Source organism: Martes martes (genome assembly GCF_963455335.1).
Source record: "Martes martes genome assembly, chromosome: 13".
Lineage (NCBI taxonomy): Eukaryota > Metazoa > Chordata > Mammalia > Carnivora > Mustelidae > Martes > Martes martes.
In genome coordinates, this window is record NC_137901.1 from 90400860 (window position 1) to 90422307 (window position 21448).

At 48.9% G+C, this 21448-nt stretch overlaps 1 protein-coding gene across 1 annotated transcript in view; it reads left to right on the forward strand.

Moving 5' to 3' along the window:
• The window catches only part of GLT1D1 (glycosyltransferase 1 domain containing 1), an 84515-nt gene that overhangs the window by 23820 nt on the left and 39247 nt on the right, over positions 1-21448 (forward strand). The window contains exons 4-6 of the mRNA XM_080821222.1: positions 3377-3428; positions 13039-13075; positions 14478-14534. Of these exons, the coding sequence (XP_080677348.1) occupies positions 3377-3428; positions 13039-13075; positions 14478-14534 (146 nt within the window). The remainder of the gene's footprint in view (positions 1-3376; positions 3429-13038; positions 13076-14477; positions 14535-21448) is intronic.

Genomic DNA, 21448 nt, shown 5'->3' on the forward strand with positions numbered 1-21448 from the left:
CGCTCCCCAATTCTCCGTGTCCGGGCATACTTAGAAAGTCATATTTGTACAGCAGTGTGAGCTAGAAGGACAGGTGGGGAAAAAATTACCCCCATTCCTGTGTATCACAAAGATGGTGGTAATACCTAACACAGTAGTAACAGTATAGAAATCCTATATGTCTGTAGGAAAGTTGTTTTAAAAGGCTAAAGGAAACAAAACAAAACCCAGATAGTTGTGGGGACCTAAAGCCAAGAGCTCTTCTGTTCATCAGTGAAGAGGCGACTGGCAGGCTTTCTGGGGGTGATTCCACAGAAGGGTCCAGAGGGTGCCACGCAGTCGGTCCCTGCCAGGCGCCCCTGGTTTTCTGGGGCACAGAGCGAGTCCTACCCGAGTGTGGAGTCACCTGAATCCAAGTTTACCGAGACCCCAGCCTTTCAACTCTTATAAATCTTTGAATTGTTATAAAAAAACAAAACAGGCAGTCAGGTTTTTTTAATGTGGACAGACTGCTTTATTAATTCTTTAAAAACAACGCTGCACTGAGGCATGATTGGCGTGGAAAAGAGAAGCTCTGTGTAATGAATGTGTGCAGCCCGATGAGGGGGAAGATGAGTCTTCATCGGTGAAACCATCATCGCGGTCTGTGCCGTAAACACCTCTATCCCCTCCGAATGCTTCCTCCCACGCTCCGGTGGTTATTATCCTGATGAGAGCACTTAACCCGAAATCTGCCCTCTTTGCAGATTCGCAAGTGTAAGTTACAGCATCGTGAGCTGTAGGCTCCAGGGGCTCTCCAGGACCCACTGACCTCGTACAAGGGAAACTTCGTGCCCTTTGCTGAATCCCTTCCTGTTCTCCCCCTCCCCCGGCCCCTGGCAGCCACCATCCTACTTCCTGCTTCTAGAAGTCGGACTATTTTGGATTGTCCTGTCAGGTGGATCGCACAGGTTTTGTCCTTCTGTGTCTGGCTCCCTGCGCTGGGCGTCCTGTCCTCCGGGTTCATCCGTGTGCTTGTGCTGGCAGGATTGCCTCTTCCTTCAAGGCTCAGTAACAGTCCGGCGTATGTGCTTACCACACTTTCGTATCCGTTTGTCCGTGGACATGTAGATTGCTCCCATGCTCCCAGTAAAGGGCCAGCCATGCAATGTCTGTGGCTCGTCTCTAGCCCTCTCACGGTTGAGAAGCCGTGGCCAGGGAATCCAGAGCTCGTTGTGTCTTTATGTCACTGGAACATTCCTGATCCCTTAGAAAGGACGCACTCCATGTTCCAGGATGCAGCCCAAGGCAGCCCCCTCTTTTCACAAGGCAGGAGTCAATCTTGCTCCTGAAAACTAGGGTTACTGTGAAGTATCATTCCATTTCAGGACACTCTTCTTCCTGAGAACTTCTGGCCGTAAATGTGGCCACACAACCTGGTCCAAATAGAGAGTGTGCCCCACGTGCATGCGCGAGTGTGTGCATCCGCCGGAGAGAATCACAGACAACAAAGGTCGAGTTTGGGTTGATCTTGAAAAGCGATCTGTCATTATAGGTTTTCTCGATGTTGTCGCTCTCAGACTCTGAAAATTAATTACCTTTGGATTCATGCAATTTTGCACGGTCTTACGGAAGAAATAATTCTGCTAGGTAGAAACAGTATTGGATGAATTCATCTTACCGTATTACCGTTAGCATCATTCATTGCATTGTTATTAAAACACATTGATTTTCATTTCGGGGGAGTATTGATGGAAGTCAGTGGGCAGAGAAGTCAGATGAATCATTAGATTTCTTGCCGGACAGTGTACAGTATACTTTTCTGTAAAAGTATTGAACTGATCTCGCCTTATAATGAGTTTCATTTTTAATCAAATACTTTTAAATAGTTACATTTTTCTTATGAGGCTTATTTTTGAACTTTTTTAGTATTTAAAACTTTTTTTTTTCTGCATGTTATAGTACTGAACTCACTTGCACGCCAGCTTTTTGGCTTCTATTGTAGTATGGTAAGTATTTGGTAATTACAAATCCAAATTAGGTAAGGAGTCTGAAACTTGTGGATATTGTTTTGTGAAAGATCATCCAGGTGCGTTTTAGAAAAATTTAATATCATCCACAAATGAGCCAAAGAGAGTTTATGTGAAATAAATTGCCTAAGAAATAGTTTCACCATTAGGAAATGCATAGCACCTGACGGGTTAGATCATGTGAAATTGTAGGTCAGGGTGGCTCGGTGTCAGTCCTTTCATGTGGTTTTTAACTATGATGTTCCTAAAGATGTTTTTGACCAAGAAAGTCACCTGTGAAGGTGAGGACATTTTGAAATGGCGATAATTCATCCCAAGTGCAAAAGTGGCAGTTTTACATTTTTTGGTAAGAAATGTGTTATTTTAAATTTCACTTTTTGAGCATTGGTGGGCTCAGAAACCCTCTTCAGGGTTGTCGGTGGGTGTAAACCCAGGGCCAGGGCCTCTAGGTAGGGGCCGCAAAGACGGAGGTGTTACCTGCCACCGCGGAATAAATGGAAATGGTGACGCTGGCTCCGGCCCTCCCTCCCCCCGACTCCCGGAACACGTCCGCGTGCACTCTTCCTGAGGAGGACCCTCCCAGGGCCCTCGTTCCTCCCTTTGGTCTTCAGCTGTGCCGTAGGTCCCCCGGTGGTGGGCCCTGAGCGAACGGGACATGGTGGCGGAAAGGGTGACGGGCTGGGGACAGTGACAGCCAGCCGTGGGCGGGGGTTCCCGAGCTCCCTCTCCCGCACTCCGCCCCGCCGCACCTGCTCTTCCTTCTCCCCCGCTCTGACCCGTGTCCTGCCGGAATGTACGGCTGGACCCGGCCGCGCGCTTGCTCGTGTGTCCGTCGGTGGGTATTTCTGCCTGCCACCGGTTTTGAGCAATTGCTTACTGTCTGGCTCCCATGAGATGTTGCTGGTTCCTCTCCCGGGTCCCAGGCCCTACTCCTGGAGACAGCCATTGCTTGATCAACGCGTGCATTAACATTCCCTACCCTTGCACGTCAGCCGAGCTGTGAGCGTGTCAGCACGGCCTTCCCTCGCTGAAGCGAGTGGACCCGACAGCCTGTCCTTGGATGTTCCGCGTGGATTAACTAAATCCTCTGCTTCTCTCCTGCATCTGGCTCTCTGGCTTTTTCCCTGCTTCTCTGACCTTGCGTGGAAGGGGCGACAATAAAAAATTGAAATGCGGAGCGCCGTGTGTTTGTTTCTTGCATACACACTTGTTTTGATGTGACTGGAGGGTGAACCTGAGAGCTGCTGACCGCACGTGATGGAGATGGACGGCACTTGAAATTCAGCCTCTCGCCTTGTCTCTCACAATTTGTCCCAAAGAGCTGTTCCCTAGTTATGTTAATTGAATTCTGCCCTAATTGTTTTCCTTATTTTTGTTCATTTTACTAGATTTGCTGTCGCTTTCACAGAGTCAATGAAGGAAACGGCACAGACACAGTGGGTATGTGTTGATTTTGCTGTCATGCTGGCTGAGCTGGGGAGGGGGTAGGGGGATCTGGAGAGGTGGCGGGGCGGGGAGCTGGGGAGGTGATGGGGGGAGAGCTGTGGAGGCGGCAGGGGGAGCTGGGGAGGCGGCAGGGATGGAGGCTGCGTGGTGCTTGGATGGGAACGGACAGTGTTTCTGCCAACACTGCCTGATGTGGCCACAAGAGTGTACGATGTCCCCTGTATATTGCTGGTTTTTAGTTTGTGCAGATACTCTTTTTTTTTTTTTTTAAGATTTTATTTATTTATTTGAGACAGAGAGAGAGAGAGAGAGCATGAGAGAAAAGAGATCAGCAGGAGAAGCAGACTCCTGCTGAGCAGGGAGCCTGATGTGGGACTCCATCCTGGGACTCCAGGATCAGTGACCTGAGTCGAAGGCAGACGCTTAACCGACTGAGCCCCCCAGGTGCCCTTGTGCAGATACTCTTAAGACTTGACTGATTTTTTTTTTTTAAGATTTTATTTCTTTATTTGACAGAAGGAGAGATCACAAGTAGGCAGAGAGGCAGGCAGAGAGAGAGGGGGAAGCAGGCTCCCCGCCGAGCAGAGAGCCCGATGCGGGACTCGATCCCAGGACCCTGGGATCATGACCTGAGCTGAAGGCAGAGGCTTTAACCCACTGAGCCACCCAGGCACCCCATTGACTGATTTTTTTTAAATATTGCTACTGAATAGCAGAAACCGCCCAGGCGCTGAGTCTTCTAATGTTGTTTTCTTCAGCCGCGCTCAGAGTGGGCAATGTCCAGGCTGCGCGCTAAAGGTGGCGGCCGCCCCACATGCACGGAGAGCAGCGATCTTTAGTGGTGCATGTAGCTCCCACATTGGGACTGTTTCCCCGAAGAGCTTGAAGGGCTAGAGGGCTCTGTCGCTCCCCAAATGGATCGCTTACTGACTGATGACGTGGGGGCAGGTGGGTTGAGCTGGTGGGAAGCCGAGTTCTCAACAGCGCGTGAGGGGAAGTTGTGGCAGAGCTGGCGTCTGCAGAACAGAACCGGCCCACCCAGGGGCCAGTTTGCCCTGGTGACTCTGCTCTTTGGTACAGAGACCTGCAGGGCGCCCTGGTCCCCAGTGTGGGGCTGGCTCATCTGTTGTGCCCCTGCAGATGTCCTTACCGTTTGTCGGCTTCGTTCCTGTCGGGGCACGTTACAGGCTCTGCGCCTTCCGTGTAGAATTTCCGTCTGTCACATCTGGCATGTGGGACTGCCGCGTGGGGGGCGAGGGTGCGTGCAGACTTCCGTGGGGCCCGCGGTCGCTCAGCAAGGCTGCCGGCTCTGTGTGCGTGTGCGGGTCCGCTCATCCCCATGGCCGGAGCGAGCGCGCCTCCTTCACATCAGACACTCCCTAAGCAGGAACTGGAGGCTGCATTTTTTAGGGCAACTTAATAAACCAAAAATCTCCGAATGATAAATGACAAGCTGCTGGTTTTCTGTTGGACCCACAGGGCTGTCGGGCGGTGTAGGAGTGGGGCTCCCTCTCTCTCCGGGCCGCACAGGGTCAGCCCATTTGCATCATATCACACACAGTTTCCCTTCCTCACCTCTGGGAACGCAGGGAAACCAAGGACCCTTTCTTCCTAACGAATGCGGGGGCCCCGTCTGAGCCAGTCTTTGATCATCTGCACGCCCCTTGTAGTTAAAAAAAAGATCACTTTTAGATCTCCTTGATGAAGTCATGAAAAGTTTTAATTTGATCATATATTGGCCCTGAATACATGCATTTTGCATGTTCTGTGTGATGACCCAGGGAGAGTGCTTGCGACGTGTGCCGCCTTCTGAGCGAGGCGCGGTGCTCGCCCGGAGGAAAGGCTCTCGGGGGCCGGAGCCGCAAACCCAACCCGATACGTCTTCCCCCGATTTCGTATCTGAAAGCGTGACCGGCAGACAAACCGGTGACGTGGATGTGGGCATGTGTTACCCGCTCCTTAAAAATGAGTGGATCGAGCCAGTCACATGAAGCAGAGTCCCCGGTAGTCTTTATGGCCAGCGATAAGCGCACGGCATTTTGTTGAGCAGAAACGGGAACTCTGGAAACGCACCCCGTGGTCGCCAGCCTCCCCGGGCGTGAGGACCTCCCTGGTGAGATCAGTGGTCCGAGGGACAAGCGGGATTGTTGTGTTGGTGTAGCGTGAGCACACGGTTTGTCACGTGGAAGGTCTGCACGGCTCCGTGAACCCGTGTTTTCCCACTGACTGACAGGCAGCGTGACGGAACCCCGCGTCGGGCCGGAATCCATCCGAAGCGCGAGCTGGACGCGTGGGCTCCGGTGGAGCAGAGTGTGACGTGGGTTCAGGGTCCCTCTCGCGTCTAAGTTTAGGACGTTACCACTTGTTGAGTTCTCGTGTAAATACCCAAGAGTAACACCTCCAGTGATCCGAAAAGGCTCCCCCCTTCCCAGTGAGCGATCGGCGAGATGCTGGCTTTTCTTTACGTAGCTCTGCCAGAACTCGTCGGATGGGGCGGCTGGTGTGGGGATCCAACAGTCTTAGCCAGACGTGAAAGGAAGCTTTGACCTGTCAAAGTGGCTGGTCCTTGTCCTTCCCCCTAGCATCTCCTTCTCAAATGTCACCTTTGCTGCTGACCTTAGGATCCTCCCAAGTCGGTATAGATGCGTTCGCTTACTGTATCTGTTATTTTTGTTATATAACAAACCACACCAGATACAGTGCCTTAAATCACATACTTCCTATCATTGCCCGGGTCAGCTCAGCCAGGCTGGGTGGTCTGGTGGCCTCCCGGCTGCTGTGGCCCGGGGCCTTTGAGGGGGGCTGGGGACAGCCGTGGACTCTCTCCCCTGGTCTCCGTCCCTCGTGAGGCTCTGCACCAGGGAGAAACCCTTCTTGGAACTTGTGCTTGAGTAATAGTTTGCTCCTGTCCCCGTGGCCAAGCAAGTAGAGGTGTGGGGGTACAGCCGGCCTCTTAAGGGGAGGGCCTTCAAGGCGGCCCTGCAGGGGCACGGACGCAGGAAGGGAGTTCCTTGGTGCTTGTCTCTGCCTTCACCCTATGTGGTCGAGAGCTCCTTGAGGACAGGGACAAAGTGGGGTTCACTGTGCATCCCCAGAGGGTAACACATCCTCATGTTCAAAGATATTTGTTGAACTGAATTTACCAGGGACAGACCCTTCTTTAGAACTTTTTAGGACAGAAATTTCCCCGCGTAAGCAAAAGCAGCAAGAATAGAAGCGGGCCCCGTACCCAGCCCCTGCTCACGCTCTTCTGCTCTGAACCTCCGGTCATTCTCCCCCTTGCACGTGGACACACACAGATGCACACGTACATGCACACACTTACAGTATGGAATATTTTTGTTAAAGTTTGCTGTCGTGCCATTTTACCTGTAAGTGCAGTTGGACAAGGATTTTTTTAACCTAAGTCCTAGCTTCTGGATACAGTTTTGTGTGGGAAGACTGTAGCGTATAAGGAAGAAATAAAGTGGGACTCAAGAATAATAACATGATTTAAGATTTTTGTCAATAAATTTTGGAAGAACTCGCGTGAAGGAATTTGGGAAGGGAGAGGAGTGGACCCTGAGTCCCAGACACACCGAATCGGAGCCGAGTACGGGACTCCGGCGGCGGCGATGTGGGGACCGCAGCCGCAGTGTGCGGCCGGCCTCGGGACAGGGCGCCCTTGGAGGGCCAGAGCCTGAGTCACTGGTGCAAAGTGCCGGCCGACCGCACGGTTCTTCCTCCCCAGCCTCACTGTCATAGGCAGGGACAAGGGAACCGGCCCGAGTGCACAGAGCAGGCCCAGTCCGGGCAGGGGGGACCGTAGCAGTGATGACGCGCCCATGGAAGGGCCCGCTGACGTCTCAGAGCCAGGTCCAACCCTGTCACTCGGGTTCCCAGATGGGCTGGGTGATCTGGGTCAGGACTCTGTCTTTTCAGAAAGATACTTGTCCAAGTATCTGGCAAAGCATTTAAAAAAAAAAAAAACTGAGCAGGCAGCGAAAGTTCAATCTGAGGTGATGATATAAGAGATTATAATAAAAGCTAATGATAAGGAAAGGGTGTTTGTGGTTTAGAGTTTACAGCGGCGGGCGCTGGTTACTAGACTCTAGTGTGAGCCTGGGTTTTTTAATACGACTTGCTGTCCTTTTGTTGGTGGAGGATTTTTCAGTAAAGTTCTGCTCAATACCTTTATCTGATTAGCTTTTATAAATAAAGTGTACATATAAATAATGTAAAGCTTCATTATTCAGCCACACTTATATAATTATTTTAGATGGATTTTTGCAGAGAGATGATTTTTGCTTATGTGTTCTGCACAGCGATGTTTCTTGAGTAATTAAGTTTGGCTCTTCATTATCGAATTGCCAGCTTTTGTTTTTAATTCTGTGTTCTTTATTTTAGGGCGCAGGCCTGACTCAGGGTGTCACTTAGTTAATCCCACCTAATTACTGCCAAACCAGAATCAGATTTCAGTAATCCCAGATTAGAGAGAACTCACTGACGGTTCCTCTCCTCGTGCTTATGGTTTATTCTAGGGAAGTCGTAGACTTTATCAGGCTAAAATCAGCCACATCGTAGAGCTGCGTAGGGCAAAGGCACCCTTGCCTTCTCCCCTGCAGAGTCAAGCCGTTCTGCCCTCTGGTCATTGTTCTGACACGATCGCCCGCCAGAGTAGCTTACCCAAGTTGAGCATCTGTCTTTACTGGAACTTCACTCTGTAGGCTTGATTGGTTGGCTGCCCACATGGCTGACGCCAGTGTCCAAGTGGACAGATGCCACTCGGCTCCAAGGGCCCACCCTAAATCTCGTGGGTGGTCTTTGTGGTATGGCCGGCTCCCACCCAAAGACCAGTGATTGGGACCGGCCCCGCCAAGACGAAGAGGCTCTGTCAGGTCTCACGGAGGTTATTTCCCAGAGGTGTCGTGAAAAGGCCAAGTTCTTTGTTGCACACTGTCTGTATCCAAAATCTTATTTCAACATGTGATCAGTATAAAAATGACTGAGATAGTTCATTTTATATATATATATATATATATATATATATATTTTTTTTTTTTTTTTTTTTTTTTGGCATCAGGTCTTCAAAATCCAGTGTACCTTTGGCACTTGGGCACATCTCTGTTCAGACCAGCCCTGGTTCAAGGGCTCTGTGGTCTCGTGTGGCTGGAGGCTGGCACATTGGTCAGCCCAGCTCTGGGCGTGTAAGTGTGGGATGACCTTTCAAGATCGCTCAGACGAGTGCTCACACAGCATCAGGCGGTGGGAGACGTCTTAAAGGAAGTGCCCCCAGAAGGGGCTTCTTGGGTCTGCCCTGGGTCCCCTTCAGCCCTCGGAGAAAGCCAGGGCGCTCCTCTGGGGGCTGCTTGTGGCCCCCACCTATCTCTGGCTGACTACACCAATTAGCTTAATTGGATTTTAATAACAATGGCTTTGTGTTGTCTCTTTGAATATGAAATGCCTTTGTTTAGAATTGTCCTTGCTTGTTTATTGTTGTTTCTATCAGCCTAAATGTGAGGTCTCACCTGCTCTGTGAAGGGCAGGGTCGCCTGGGCCCCTCACCAGCTCTGCGGGGGGTATCCGTAGTGTTCATCACGCAAGTGCAGCACTGGTGGTGTTTTGGGAAAACCCTGCTCTGTTGGTTTGTGAAATTATAACCTTGATTTGGCATTTTTAGGAATCTAATTCTCTACCCACTGCTAACTTTGATGTATGCCTTATGGAAATGGAAAGCTAGTCTGCACAGAGTGTTGGCTTCCTGTGACGGTACGTAATAGACCTTCAGCATGCAAATCTGGGTTCGAAGTGAAGATTTCTTTCTCTGAATTCACCAGACTTTCACCACAAAACGTGACTACTTCACAAGAATAAAAAAAGTAAAGCAAATTAGGTATATATCATAACGGAAAGCTCTTGTCTCTGCAGAAGCAACGATCTTGGGGCGCCTGGGTGGCTCAGTGGGTTAAGCCTCTGCCTTCGGCTCAGGTCATGATCCCAGGGTCCTGGGATTGAGCCCCGCATCAAGCCCCGCATTGGGCTCTCTGCTCAGTGGGGAGTCTGCTTCCCCTTCTCTCTCTGCCTGCCTCTCTGCCTACTTGTGATCTCTGTCAGATAAATAAAATCTTTAAAAAGACAAAAAGAAGCAACAATCTTGGGTTTACTAGGTCTTCATTGGGTTCAGACCCCCACAGGCCTGCAGAAAATTCAACTGCACTGTCAACCCGCTTTTTCTAAGAAGTACTCTGCTAACAGGACTTTCTCCAAATTCGAATATTTATTTATGAGCTAGCTGGTTCTTTAAACATCTTGAGTTTGAGTAAACATTGCTTGAAGTGGTTATCAAATTCGAGAAAGCATGAGGATAACCAGAATGGCCCATCTGTCCTCTTTGCCGAGGTTAGCGCTGAGCTCAGCCTTCTGGCGTTGTTACGTTTTAGAGATTTCTTTTTTTTTTCTTTTTTTTTTAGTTTGGAGCTGGTGCCTCCCTGCCTTCTGGGGTGCCAGTGTTGTGTGTCGCCTCGGCACTCGTTAAAGAAAAATAACTTTCTCGAAGTGGTTTATAGGAGGCCCTAGCTAAAGTGTGCTTTTACTTTCAGTGTGCGCATGTACTCGTCAAAATTCTTTTGGAAATTAAAATGCAGAAAGCAAGACAGAGTTCACGGGCTGTCCCATGCGCAGTTGGCAGCACAGGTGAGCTCCCAAAGCCCACGCAGGTGTGAGCACCAGCCCCTTGCAGCGAGCCGTGCGCCGACTAATCGCTAAACTCTGCGCTGCCTGCGTGTCCTGTAAACGCCTGACTCCTCCTCCTGCATGGCCCGTGGCTCTGTACCCACCTAGCCCTGGGAACCACACTGGCAGCAGTGGGAACACAGACCACAGCTTTGGTTCTGGTGCCCACCCAAATGGAGACTCACCACCCTTCGTCTCACGGGGCTTCAGCCTTCGGTGCCCTCGTCTGCGGCCCTCCCCGCAGACGCTGCAGGAGAAACTCAGGGACCCATCGTACCCAAGGAAGCTAATCACTTTTAATAACTTCTATTAAGATTGGCTTTCCTTCGCGATTTCCTGATGGAACTGGAAATGTTCTTTGCATTTTTCTTCCCCAAATGAGATCCCTGGGAATTGAGAAGTTTTAACGTAACTCAAAGAGTGGGAAGCTCGTCAGTTCCAGAGCGCAGCGCCCTGACCCGCGTTCACACGATCGTGACCAGGGCGCGCAGATGTCTGGAGTGATCAGAATTGCTTCGAATTCATCAAATCACCAAGGCACAGAACGGCTGGGGCGGCGAGGGGGGAGCTTTTGAATAACATCAAGAATCCCCAGTTATTTACTCCATAGGTTTAACTGTTTCTTAAAAAAAGAAATCGTCCCTCTAGTGTTCCTGTCGGCATTCCTAGTTGTGGCGTTGCCGCCAGCTTTGGAGCCCAGGGCCCTGGATCCTGATCCGGTCCCGGAGACGCTCCTTGTCCCATTCGTGTGTTTTCCCTTTTCTCTTTCCTTTCCTCGCTTAAAAACCAATTTCTAAGGGAACAGTGGGAGGAGAAGGAAGAGAACCACACCCCTGAAAAGGCCCCAACTCCTGTGCGTTTTTCTGGCATAGGTATGTCTTGAGAACCTTCCATGTACGAGCCTTGATTGTTTGAAAGCAATTTGTAGCTCTTTTCAAGGTACTTTTTAACAAAGCCATCCTCAGATATTGCATTATACTTTCAAAATAGAAATTAGTACTTTTGTCACCCACAGGTCCTGCGATTGTATGTATAGTTCAAAAACAGCACTGGCTGTGGTTTCTACTTACAGAGAGCTTCGTTTCCAAAGGTCATACAGATGTTAAAAATGGGAGATCTGTGTGATGTTTCTATCTGTTATTCCATTATAAAAAGGCATGTATTAGCGTTTGGGTCTGTTAGAAGGTCACGTGTATCTGTAAGTATCTATCCAACAGGACACTGGCTTTTTGTATCTAGTAATGGGCCAGATAAGGTAACGGTTTCTCACACACACGGTGGCACAGCCTCTGCCCCCACCCCTGCGCACGCACACAGCCCCTCTTTCATTTTCTGCATCGATGAGCTGATCTTGCAAGAGAACTGATGTTCAAGGGTTTTGACTCTTAGGTTATTTCAAGGCAAGAGAAACAACAATAAATATTGAGAAAAGAAAGCTAATTTGTATTTAGAGCATTTTAATATAGAGAATGCTTTTCAAAATCAATATAAGCCAGCTGGCTTTTGCCAGTTTTCTTTTATTATAAAGATTAAAAATAAACCAGGTCCAGATTTTTTATATTGTAACTCTATTTTCTTGACTTAGTAGGATGAGATCTTAAAATATCATTCATAACATGTTTTAAACGTCCATAGAGGACTTGATACTTACTTATTTTCTCACGGTTTGAGTAGATTTAAGAGAAATAATGCTCTAAGATAATGTAAAGACCAGCAGATAAATCCAGAAATTTCCACAGAGTCCATTCATTCTGCTTATGGATATAAGACACCAGTTTCATTAATTTGTGTTTGTTTCAGAAGGAATGTTCCTGAAGGGAGCATTGTGGGCTTATGCAGCTCTAACTACAGACAGAGCTTATTTCTAATGGAAACAGAGGCAAGGCAAAACCCCTATTATGCCCTCCCTTAATTAATCAAATCTATGTAGAATTACATTGAATCTGTTTTTGTCAAACACTGGTGTTCACTTTAAAGTTTAAATACCAGGCTGTTGGGTGTTTCTGGTGTGTGAGCTCCCTTTCCGGGGGCCGGTCGAAGCAGCAGCACCCCGTCCTCCTCTGCACACAAGTAAAAGTCTCCAGCTTTCCAGTGACATTGGAACTACACAAAATGGGACGTTAGGGCTCTGGACTTCAATTTCTAATTTCAAATTCTGGCTATTAGCCACGTTTTCCATTAAAATTAACCTTTTTTCTCGCTAGTAGGGAGGAGAGTTTAAATTTTTTAAGGCTTCCTATCTTAAGGGCATTTTAAAAGGGGGTGCATCTGTGCTGCGTGGTGAAAGGAGGCGGCCGGTCCAGGCGTTAGGGTCCTCAGATGAGGGACACGAAGGACCGGAGCAAAGCGGAGATTCCTGTCTGTGCAGGGAGTCGCAGTCCACTGCCCTGAAAAGGGCCTCACCTCCAGCCCCTTCCCTCTCCTCCCCCGGCCTCCTGTCCCTCCTAACTCCTTCCCCACAGGCGGGGGCTGGGCGGATAGTCTTTCCATTCAAGGACCTGTGTCCTCAAACCAGGGTTCCCACACGTCTCCCGCAGCTTCTGCACGCGATGGGCAGGCTCCCCACGGGCTCTGCCATTGCCGTGTTGGCTGTCTGAGCTTCCCTAACTCTCTACTAACGTGTAACCATACAGCCGTCCGCACGCATCACACCTAACCTAAGGGACCTGTACGTGCTGCTTACCTCGGAGATGCATTTTTATGGGCTAACCCCCGTTAAAAGCGGAAGGAACTTTTGCTCTTAGAAAGTAACTAGCGTGGGAGCGGCTGCGCGGATGATCCTTCATGACGTGTTCCGAGGTGATTTATTTTAGGGCCTTCGTTTGCTTTCTAAAGCGCAGCTGTAACGGACAACCCAGTTCACCTTTTCTCCTTTTTCCTTTCTTTTCAAAAGCCGCATGCTAGAGGGAAGATCTACGTCCAGAGTCAAGGTAAGAACTTTTAAATTTATGTATTTTTAAAGACGAGTCCTTCTACAGCCGTGCTCAGACGTGTTTGTGGTGAAATCCTACGGGGCCTTAGATTTGCCTCCTAATAATGAGTACGACGGACGGACAGACCCGTTACCTCCTAACGTGAAGGTAAAGGACCGCTACAGCGGCGCTGTAAAAGGACAGTTTGTAATACCGGCCCTCGACCAGTCTCAGCCAGCAGAAGTGCGCCGTGCTCCCTCGACCAGTCTCAGCCAGCAGAAGTGCACTGTGCTCCCTCGGGGGCGTGTGTACAAAGTGGGGAAGCGGAGCCCTCCTGCGCCAACCTCACCCCGTGAGGGGACCGCTGTGTTCTCGTTGAAACAACAGGAGTCCCGGGAAGAAGCCACTGCAGAGGGGACACAGAACCTGCCGCGAGGCCGGGTCAGCGTGGGTGCAGAGGCCAGAGGCCCGCCTCGGCCGCTCTGTGCCTTATCGTGGGGGGGAAGTGCTCGGGGGTTTCGGTGAGACATGTAGCAGAATCACTTACCAAATAAGCCCTTTCTTGGAACACCCATTTTAAAAACGACGCACTAGCTCCGTATGTGTGTATAAAAGGAGTCTCCAGGTGTGAGCATGGGTGCTGTCGCAGCCTGACTCCTAGCCGAGGGCCACGTGGGCTCGGCCACGGCCTCTACAACCTACACCCCGAGTCGCTGTGAACACCGCTTAACCTGTGTGGACCTCAGTTTCCAGCTCGATACACTGGGGGACTCTGCCTAGTGGGGCTTTCGGGGGTCACAGGGGTGTGTGGGCTGCACCCACCCAGGGTGTGTGCCCAGGGTGGGCATGCAGTGCACACTAACTAGTACGAAAGTGCGTCATCAGTGTCATTTGGTGTGGGTGACAATCTCGAAGGTAAGTTGCCGAGAGGGTTCCATGACTTAATTTACACATCCTGAAACTTCAGATGTTTCCCGTTGTCACGGTAAGCTGTTAAGTGTTGCCTGAGTGCCCTACATCTTAAATGTTCCGTTCAGAATTTTAAACTTAAATCTGTTCAAGGAGATGCCACGGATAGCAGGCCGTCCTGTGTGATGCGGGGATGGCCCAGACTAGAATTTTAAGCAGAGACGTAATTTGTACGTGGGGCCGTGTCGCAGAAGCCTGCTGCCTTTGTTAGAGACGCGGCTGGCCCACCCAGCAATGGACGGCGGGGTCGGGGGCGGGGGGCGCCTTTCCTCGCTTCGGACCCGCGGGCTCCCTTTGAACATCCCGTGCGGGACGGATGAACAGACGTGCACAAGGCACTCGGAACTTTGAGCTCTTCGTAAGAACCACAGAGGAGACCATTATTTGCACATGGACACAAGCTAGCGGGTTGCATCTAATCAACGGCCGCTCTTTCTCTCGTTCGACCCAGGAGTCGTGACCGTACCAAACGCCGCCTTCAGCTGGGACACCTTCCTCCACCGTTCAGGTGAGACATTTTGACCAGGGTGCTTCCTGTCCAGGGGCGTGAGGTACATGGGGTACTCACGGGGTTTGGGAGAAGAGGTTCTTCAGGTCAAAGGGAACAAGGGGCGGGGAGCGGGAACTGGGACCAGGGTTCCCTGGCTTCTCTCTGCTCCCGGAGACGTCATGAGTGTCTCTTCCCTGGGAGAATGGGAAGAAGAGCGGGTTTGGAGAAGGATTTTTCATCCGTTCTGGGTTCAAGTCTTCCGTGAGATGTGTATATGCCTGAATATTTTCTGTTTGCTCCGGTTTACCTGTTTTCTTCTAGTTTATCCATTTTTCACTAATGGTTAGCACTGAGCCCTGACAAGAAACCTTTGCCTGCTCAAAGTCCACAGAAGGCTTTCCCTATTCCTTTTCCTCCATAAGTGTTAAGGTTTTAGCGCTTTCATTTGGATTTTAGCCCATCTGAAATTAATTTTTGCGTGTGATATGAGGTAGGGATCAAAATCCCTTTCTTCCTGCACGTTGTGCTAGTATGGTTCACGGAAAACATTTTTCTTCGCCGAATCGCTCTGCCGAAAAGCGGGTCACCACGAGTGAGTGTCCGCCGACCGCACGTCCGCCCTCGGCCGACGTTGAGCTCTTCGTGCTGCGGGTTTGCAGAATGTTGAGATGGTGCTGGGAGTCGGTAACTCGGCTTAGCAGCTGTTTCAGCTGTTCTAGGTGTTGGGCCTGTCAGTATATTTCCACCCACCTGTCAGTCTCTAATAAAATCCCACTGTATTGATCTGCAGATGAATTCAGGGAGAATGGGGATCTTAAAGTCCATGAGAACGTGATCTGTCCACTTTTTTGAGTCTCATTTACCCTCATAATGATTTGTACAAGTCTGTTTCTTTGAAGAAACGGGCGCCTGGGTGGCTTAGCCGGTTAAGCGTCTGCCTTGGTCTCAGGTCATGATCTCTGCCCACATGGTGCTCCCTGCTCAGTGGGAACCTGCTTCTCCCTTTCCACCTCTTCCCTCTGATCGTGCTCTCTCTCAAATAAATAAAAAATTATTAAGGATTTTATTATTTTTGATGCTACTCTAAAGGTTTCTTAAATTTTATTTCTGAATTGTTTTTTGCCAGTATACAAAAATACAACTGATTTTTTACATTATATCCAAAAATCTTATGAATTAATTCTAATCACAAATCCTTTGTAGTATTGAGTTCTACAGACTTATTTGACCAACCGTTTTTTAAACACATTGATATGTAGTGATGCAGGTGCTACATACATTCCAATCTTCATATATTTGCCCAGTTTTTTTTTTAAACATACTATAAAATTTGCCCATTTATTTAGTTAACATATAATGTATTATCTCCCCAGGGGTGCAGGTTCATCAGTCTTACACAGCTTACAGCACTCACCATAGCACGTGCCCTCCCCAGTGTTCCTCCCCCAGCCACCCCATCCCTCTCACCCGCCTCGCCTCCAGCAACCCTCAGTTGGTTTCCTGAGATTAAGAGCCTCTTACGCTTTGTCTCCCTCTCTGGTTTCGTCTTGTTTCATTTTTCCCTCCATTCCCCTGGGATCCTCTGCCTTGTTTCTCACATTCCTCATATCAGTGAGATCATGTAATAATTCTTTCTCTTATTTTGCATAGTATTCCATTGTATATATGAACCACATCTTTTTTTTTTAATTTATCTGACAGAGAGAGATCACAAGCAGGCAGAGAGAGAGGAAGGGAAGCAGGCTCCCCGCTGAGCAGAGAGCCGGATGCGGGGCTCGATCCCAGGACCCTGAGATCATGACCTGAGCCAAAGGCAGAGGCTTAACCCGCTGAGCCACTCAGGCTCCCCTGAACCACATCTTATCCATTCATCTGTTGATGGACATCTAGGTTCTTTCCATAGTTTGGCTATTGTGGACATTGCTGCTATAAACATTCAGGTCACGTGCCCCTTCCGATCACTACATTTGTATCTTTGGGGTAAATACCGAGCAGTGCAATTGCTGGGTCGTAGGGTAGCTCCATTTTCAACTTTTGGGGGAACCTCCATGCTGTTTACCAGAGTGGCTGTACCAGCTTGCATTCCCACCAACAGTGTAGGAGGTTCCCCTTTCTCCGCATCCTCACCAGCGTCTGTCGTTTCCTGACTTGTTAATTTTGAGCATTCTGACTGGCGTGAGGTGGGATCTCACTGTGGTTTTGATTTGTATTTCCCTGATGCCGAGTGATGTGGAGCACTTTTTTATGTGTCTGTTGGCCATCTGGATGTCTTCTTTGCAGAAATGTCTGTTCATGTCCTCTGCCCATTTCTCGATTGGATTATTTGTTCTTCGGGTGTTGAGGCCCAGTTGTTTTCTTTGGAACACCTGAAAACAGAATCTCTGGGTTAGATTATTGATGCCCTTAGAGTTTTCATGCATAACTGTCTCCTGAGAAGGCAGCATCAATGAGCATATCACAGTATCTTTAAATACAGGAAGTTTTCTGGCCCACCCATGAGCCCCATAAGTGTATGCTCTTAGGGACTCTCATGGCCCTACAGGCCGACCAGCCCAGTAATTCTGCTGAGGGTGTGGGAACAGCTGCCACTGACTCACCAAGTGCAGTGTACAGTGTAAGAACTCTTCTGTTCAAACCCCCACTGTTTGTTGTGAGGGTCGACGTAGCAAGGGTACTGTTGGGGGGAAAGGGGGACTCTGATGTTGCAAGCCGGACGTGAACTTCAGAGAGGAGCTGAAAATGCAAACCACAGCCCTTTCTGCAAGCAAACGTGCAGAACCCAAGCCCGGTTCCTCTCCGGAAACATCAGACAGAAACCACCCCCCACCTACTGTAGGTCAGCGTTAGGGTCCACTGGAAAATGAAAATTTCCAAGCATTTTATAGAAACCATTTTCCACGTGCATCCATCAGCCTCGGGGCCAGCAGCAGGGCTGTTCACCACGTCATGGAGGAACCCCTGCCGCCCCAGTGCTCCGTCGCACTGGGAAGCACAGGCCATTACTCAGAACCAGCCGGGCCCGCTGGAAATCGCCTGTCGGGAGGTTATTTCAGCTTCTATATATCACGGGATGCCGCTGGCGGTGTGACTAACAGTCATAATTTCCAAAAGGAGAGTGATTTTTCATCAAGCCTGTAGTCTCTGGTTGATTGTTTCATTGGTCTTATTACGGAGTGATTAATGGAACAGCAGAGGGATGGGCAAGACTCCTCAGACCTGCCGGCCAGCAGCTCCACCTTCACGGGCACAGTTAGAAGCCGTGACTGTGGCCAGAACCCGTGGCAGAGGGAGGCATGGTGGTGTCACGGTCGCCGGCTCAGCTGGTCCTGGCGTCTGGTGGAAGCAGAATTAATGGGTGTCTCTGGGTTTTATGAGCAGGTGTCTGTTCTCATTTGCGGGGTCGTTCATCTTTCTCATCTTTTGGACTCTGGAGATGGACGGTCTTCCCCACCCATCCTCGATCTCAGCCTGGCCTCTGGGGCCCATGACTGATTTGTCACTTCCACTTTGAGCTTCAGACAGTGAAAACAGAAAACCCAGTGAATTCAGTGCAGACTCCTAGCCCTCAGACACTCAGCCCCTGCATCGTCCCAATGGCTCACCTGGCAGTCACGGGGGCGGGTGGGGCGGGGTGGGGTCTCTCAGCAACGCGCCCACCGACGAGCGCTTGATCAGTCTCCAAAGGCTTCCGTCTGCTGCTCGGGTCCCTGATGTTGATTTCATGATGTGCCCTCCTTTACACTCTGTCTGGGTCCTTTGGAGAATATCCAATTCTCCCTCTAAGCCCTAGCTAACAAACTGCTAAATCTTTTTAAAACACTGAACGATGTTTATGCTAACCAGATACCATGTTCCAACAAACCAGCTAGGGAGAAATGAAGAATAAAGTAGGTTACAGGCACTGAGTGGCATCATTACAGTTTTATACAGGCTGTTTACAGTAGTTATTCTGGTCAGAAGATACACGTACAGGAATCAGGTCAGTTACCTTGGAGTTTTTACGTACATTTCCATGTCCAACTTGAATGTTGCTATGGTTCAATGATGCGTGATTTTTGCTTTTAAATGTCAAGAACCAGGGCGCCTGGATAGCTCAGATGGTTAAGCCTCTGCCTTCAGCTCAGATCATGATTCCAGGGTCCTGGGATCGAGCCCCACATCAGGCTCCCTGCTTAGCGGGGACCCTGCTTCTCGCTCTCCCTCGGCATGCCCCTCCCCTGCTGTGCTTTCTCCGTCTCTCTCAAATAAATAAATAAATGCCAATAACTGCCACATCTAAAACAGCAATTCTTTATAAGCCACCAAACCCAAAAACTGTGAAAGCATTAATCTGACCAGACCTTCCTGACTTTCTTTTCTTTGCATCTCTATTCTTGACGCGCCTAATTTTCTCCTCTCCTCCCTTCAATTCTGGTTCTATGTGGAGACTGGGCAATGCCAGGCTCAGATGGTAGTGTTTTGCCTTCTTGGCCAGGCCTCGGAAAACCCTTTGTTCTTCAGGTTGGAAATTGATGTTACCAGATCCCTTGATATTTTCACAGCCCCCAAATCAAATTTTCCAGCTAAAATCCACTACGTCTAATGCACTCAACTGAAATCCTTGGATTCTTTTCTCCTTTAATAACACATGGACAAAAAACAAATGAACACAGCAGCTAGAACAGAAGCTGGGAGAGAAAGTGCCTTTACGCAGATCAGGTTAGTACCATGGAGCGGCTGACAGGTAAGGCAGAACGCTGGGCAGCATGGAGGGCGCTCAGCCCGTGGGGACCAGTACCTACCCAGTAATCGTGATCAAACCATCCCGAACACCTACAGACTCAACAGGAGATCGAAGAGAAGAGCAGCCATTCTAGGAACAGAAAAGCGACCACTTTCTGGAAGGTGGGATGTGCGGAGAAGTGAATCCAAGGCAACATATGGGAAGAGAGACAGCGGGGAGAAGGGCAGGCTCCCAGCAAGACAGCAGCAGAGCACAAAATCGGAACTTTAGAAGTCTGCTCCACGGAGGGACGTCGCTCCAGAGGCTAAGCAGGGGTACAGCCCTTGCAGGGACAATGTGGTCTCAGGTCCCTTGGGGTCACAGAGCGGGGGTGCCTGAGTGTGGCAGAGCTCCCAAGGTATCAGAGCAGGGAAGCTGGCTACAGGGACGCATCCGAGGAGTGCGCTATCAGCTCAGGGTTACCTTAAACCGTGATCCCCGACCCAGTCAGGACACTGCTTTTCAAGCAGGGACCCCACAAGTGGCAGATCTGGAGAGACCCCCCCCAACTTCCTCCTCTGGGAGGAGCGGTGTGGGAGTGTGCTGCAGGAGTCTGCTGGGTTTGGAGACTCCAAACAGGACCGTGCACCAGAGATGGACATGGTCAGTCACAGACCACATGAGCACAGTCAGAGACCAGGGAGAGAGGAGAATTTGAGATCACCAAACCAGCCCTACAGGAAATATTGAAAGGGGTCCTCTAAGCAAAGAGAGCCTAAAAATAACATAGAACAGAAAGGAATAGAGACAAAATACAGTAACAGTCAGCTTAGAGGCAATACAATGGCACTAAATTCATATCATTCAACACTTACCCTGAATGTAAATGGCTAAATTCCCCAATCAAAAACATAGGGTATCAGAATGGATAAAAAAAAAAATAATAAGACCCATCAATATGCTGTCTGTAAGAGACTCATTTTAGACCCAAAGACACCTCCAGAGTTAAAGTGAGGGGTGGAAAACCATTTACCATGCTAATGGACGTCAAAAGAAAGCTGGGGTGGCCATCCTTTTATCAGATAGATTTTAAGCCAAAGACTATAATAAGGAATGAAGAAGGACACTATATCATACTTAAAGGGTCTGTCCAACAAGAACATCTAACAATTGTAAATATCTATGCCCCTAACATGGGCGCAGCCAATTTTATAAACCAACTAATAAAAAAAAAAAAATCAAAGAAACACATCAACAGTAATACAGTAGTAGCAGGGGATGTTAACACCCCCCCCCTCACTGAAATGGACAGATCATCTAAGCAAAATATCAACAAGGAAATAAAGGCCTTAAATGACACACTGGAACAGATGGACATCACAAATATACTCAGAGCATTCCATCCCAAAGCAACAGAATACATACACATTCTTCTCTAGTGCACATGGAACATTCTCTAGAACAGATCACATCCTGGGTCACAAATCAGGTCTCAACCGGTACCCAAAGACTGGGATCATTCCCTGCATATTTTCACACTTGATCTTAACCAAAAGGCCGAGAAGCGATTCCCTGCATATTTTCAGACCACAATGCTCTGAAGCTAGAACTCAGTCACAAGAGGAAAGTTGGAAAGAACTCAAATACATGGAGGCAAAAGAGCATCCTACTAAAGAATGAATGGATAACCAGGAAATTAAAGAAGAATTTTAAAAATTCATGGAAACAAAGGAAAATAAAAACACAACTGTTCAAAATCTTTGGGACACAGCAATGGCGGTCCTGAGAGGAAAGTATATAGCAATACAAGCCTTTCTCAAGAAAGGTCTCAGGTATACACCCTAGCCCTACACCTAAAGGAGCTGGAGAAAGAACAGCAAAGAAAGCCTAAACCAGCAGAAGAGAATAAAGATCAGAGCAGAAATCAATGAAATAGAAACCAAAAGAACAGTAGAACAGATCAACGAAACTAGGAGCTGGTTCTTTGAAAGAATTAGTAAGACTGATAAACCCCTGGCCAGACCTATTAAAAAGAAAAGAAAAAGGACCCTAATTAATAAAATCATGAATGAAAGAGGAGAGATCACAACCAACACCAAGGAAATACAAACAATTATAAGAACACATTATGAGCAACTATACACCAGCAAATTTGACAATCTGGAAGAAATGGATGCATTCCTAGAGACGTATAAACTACCACAACTGAACCAGGAAGAAATAGAAAACC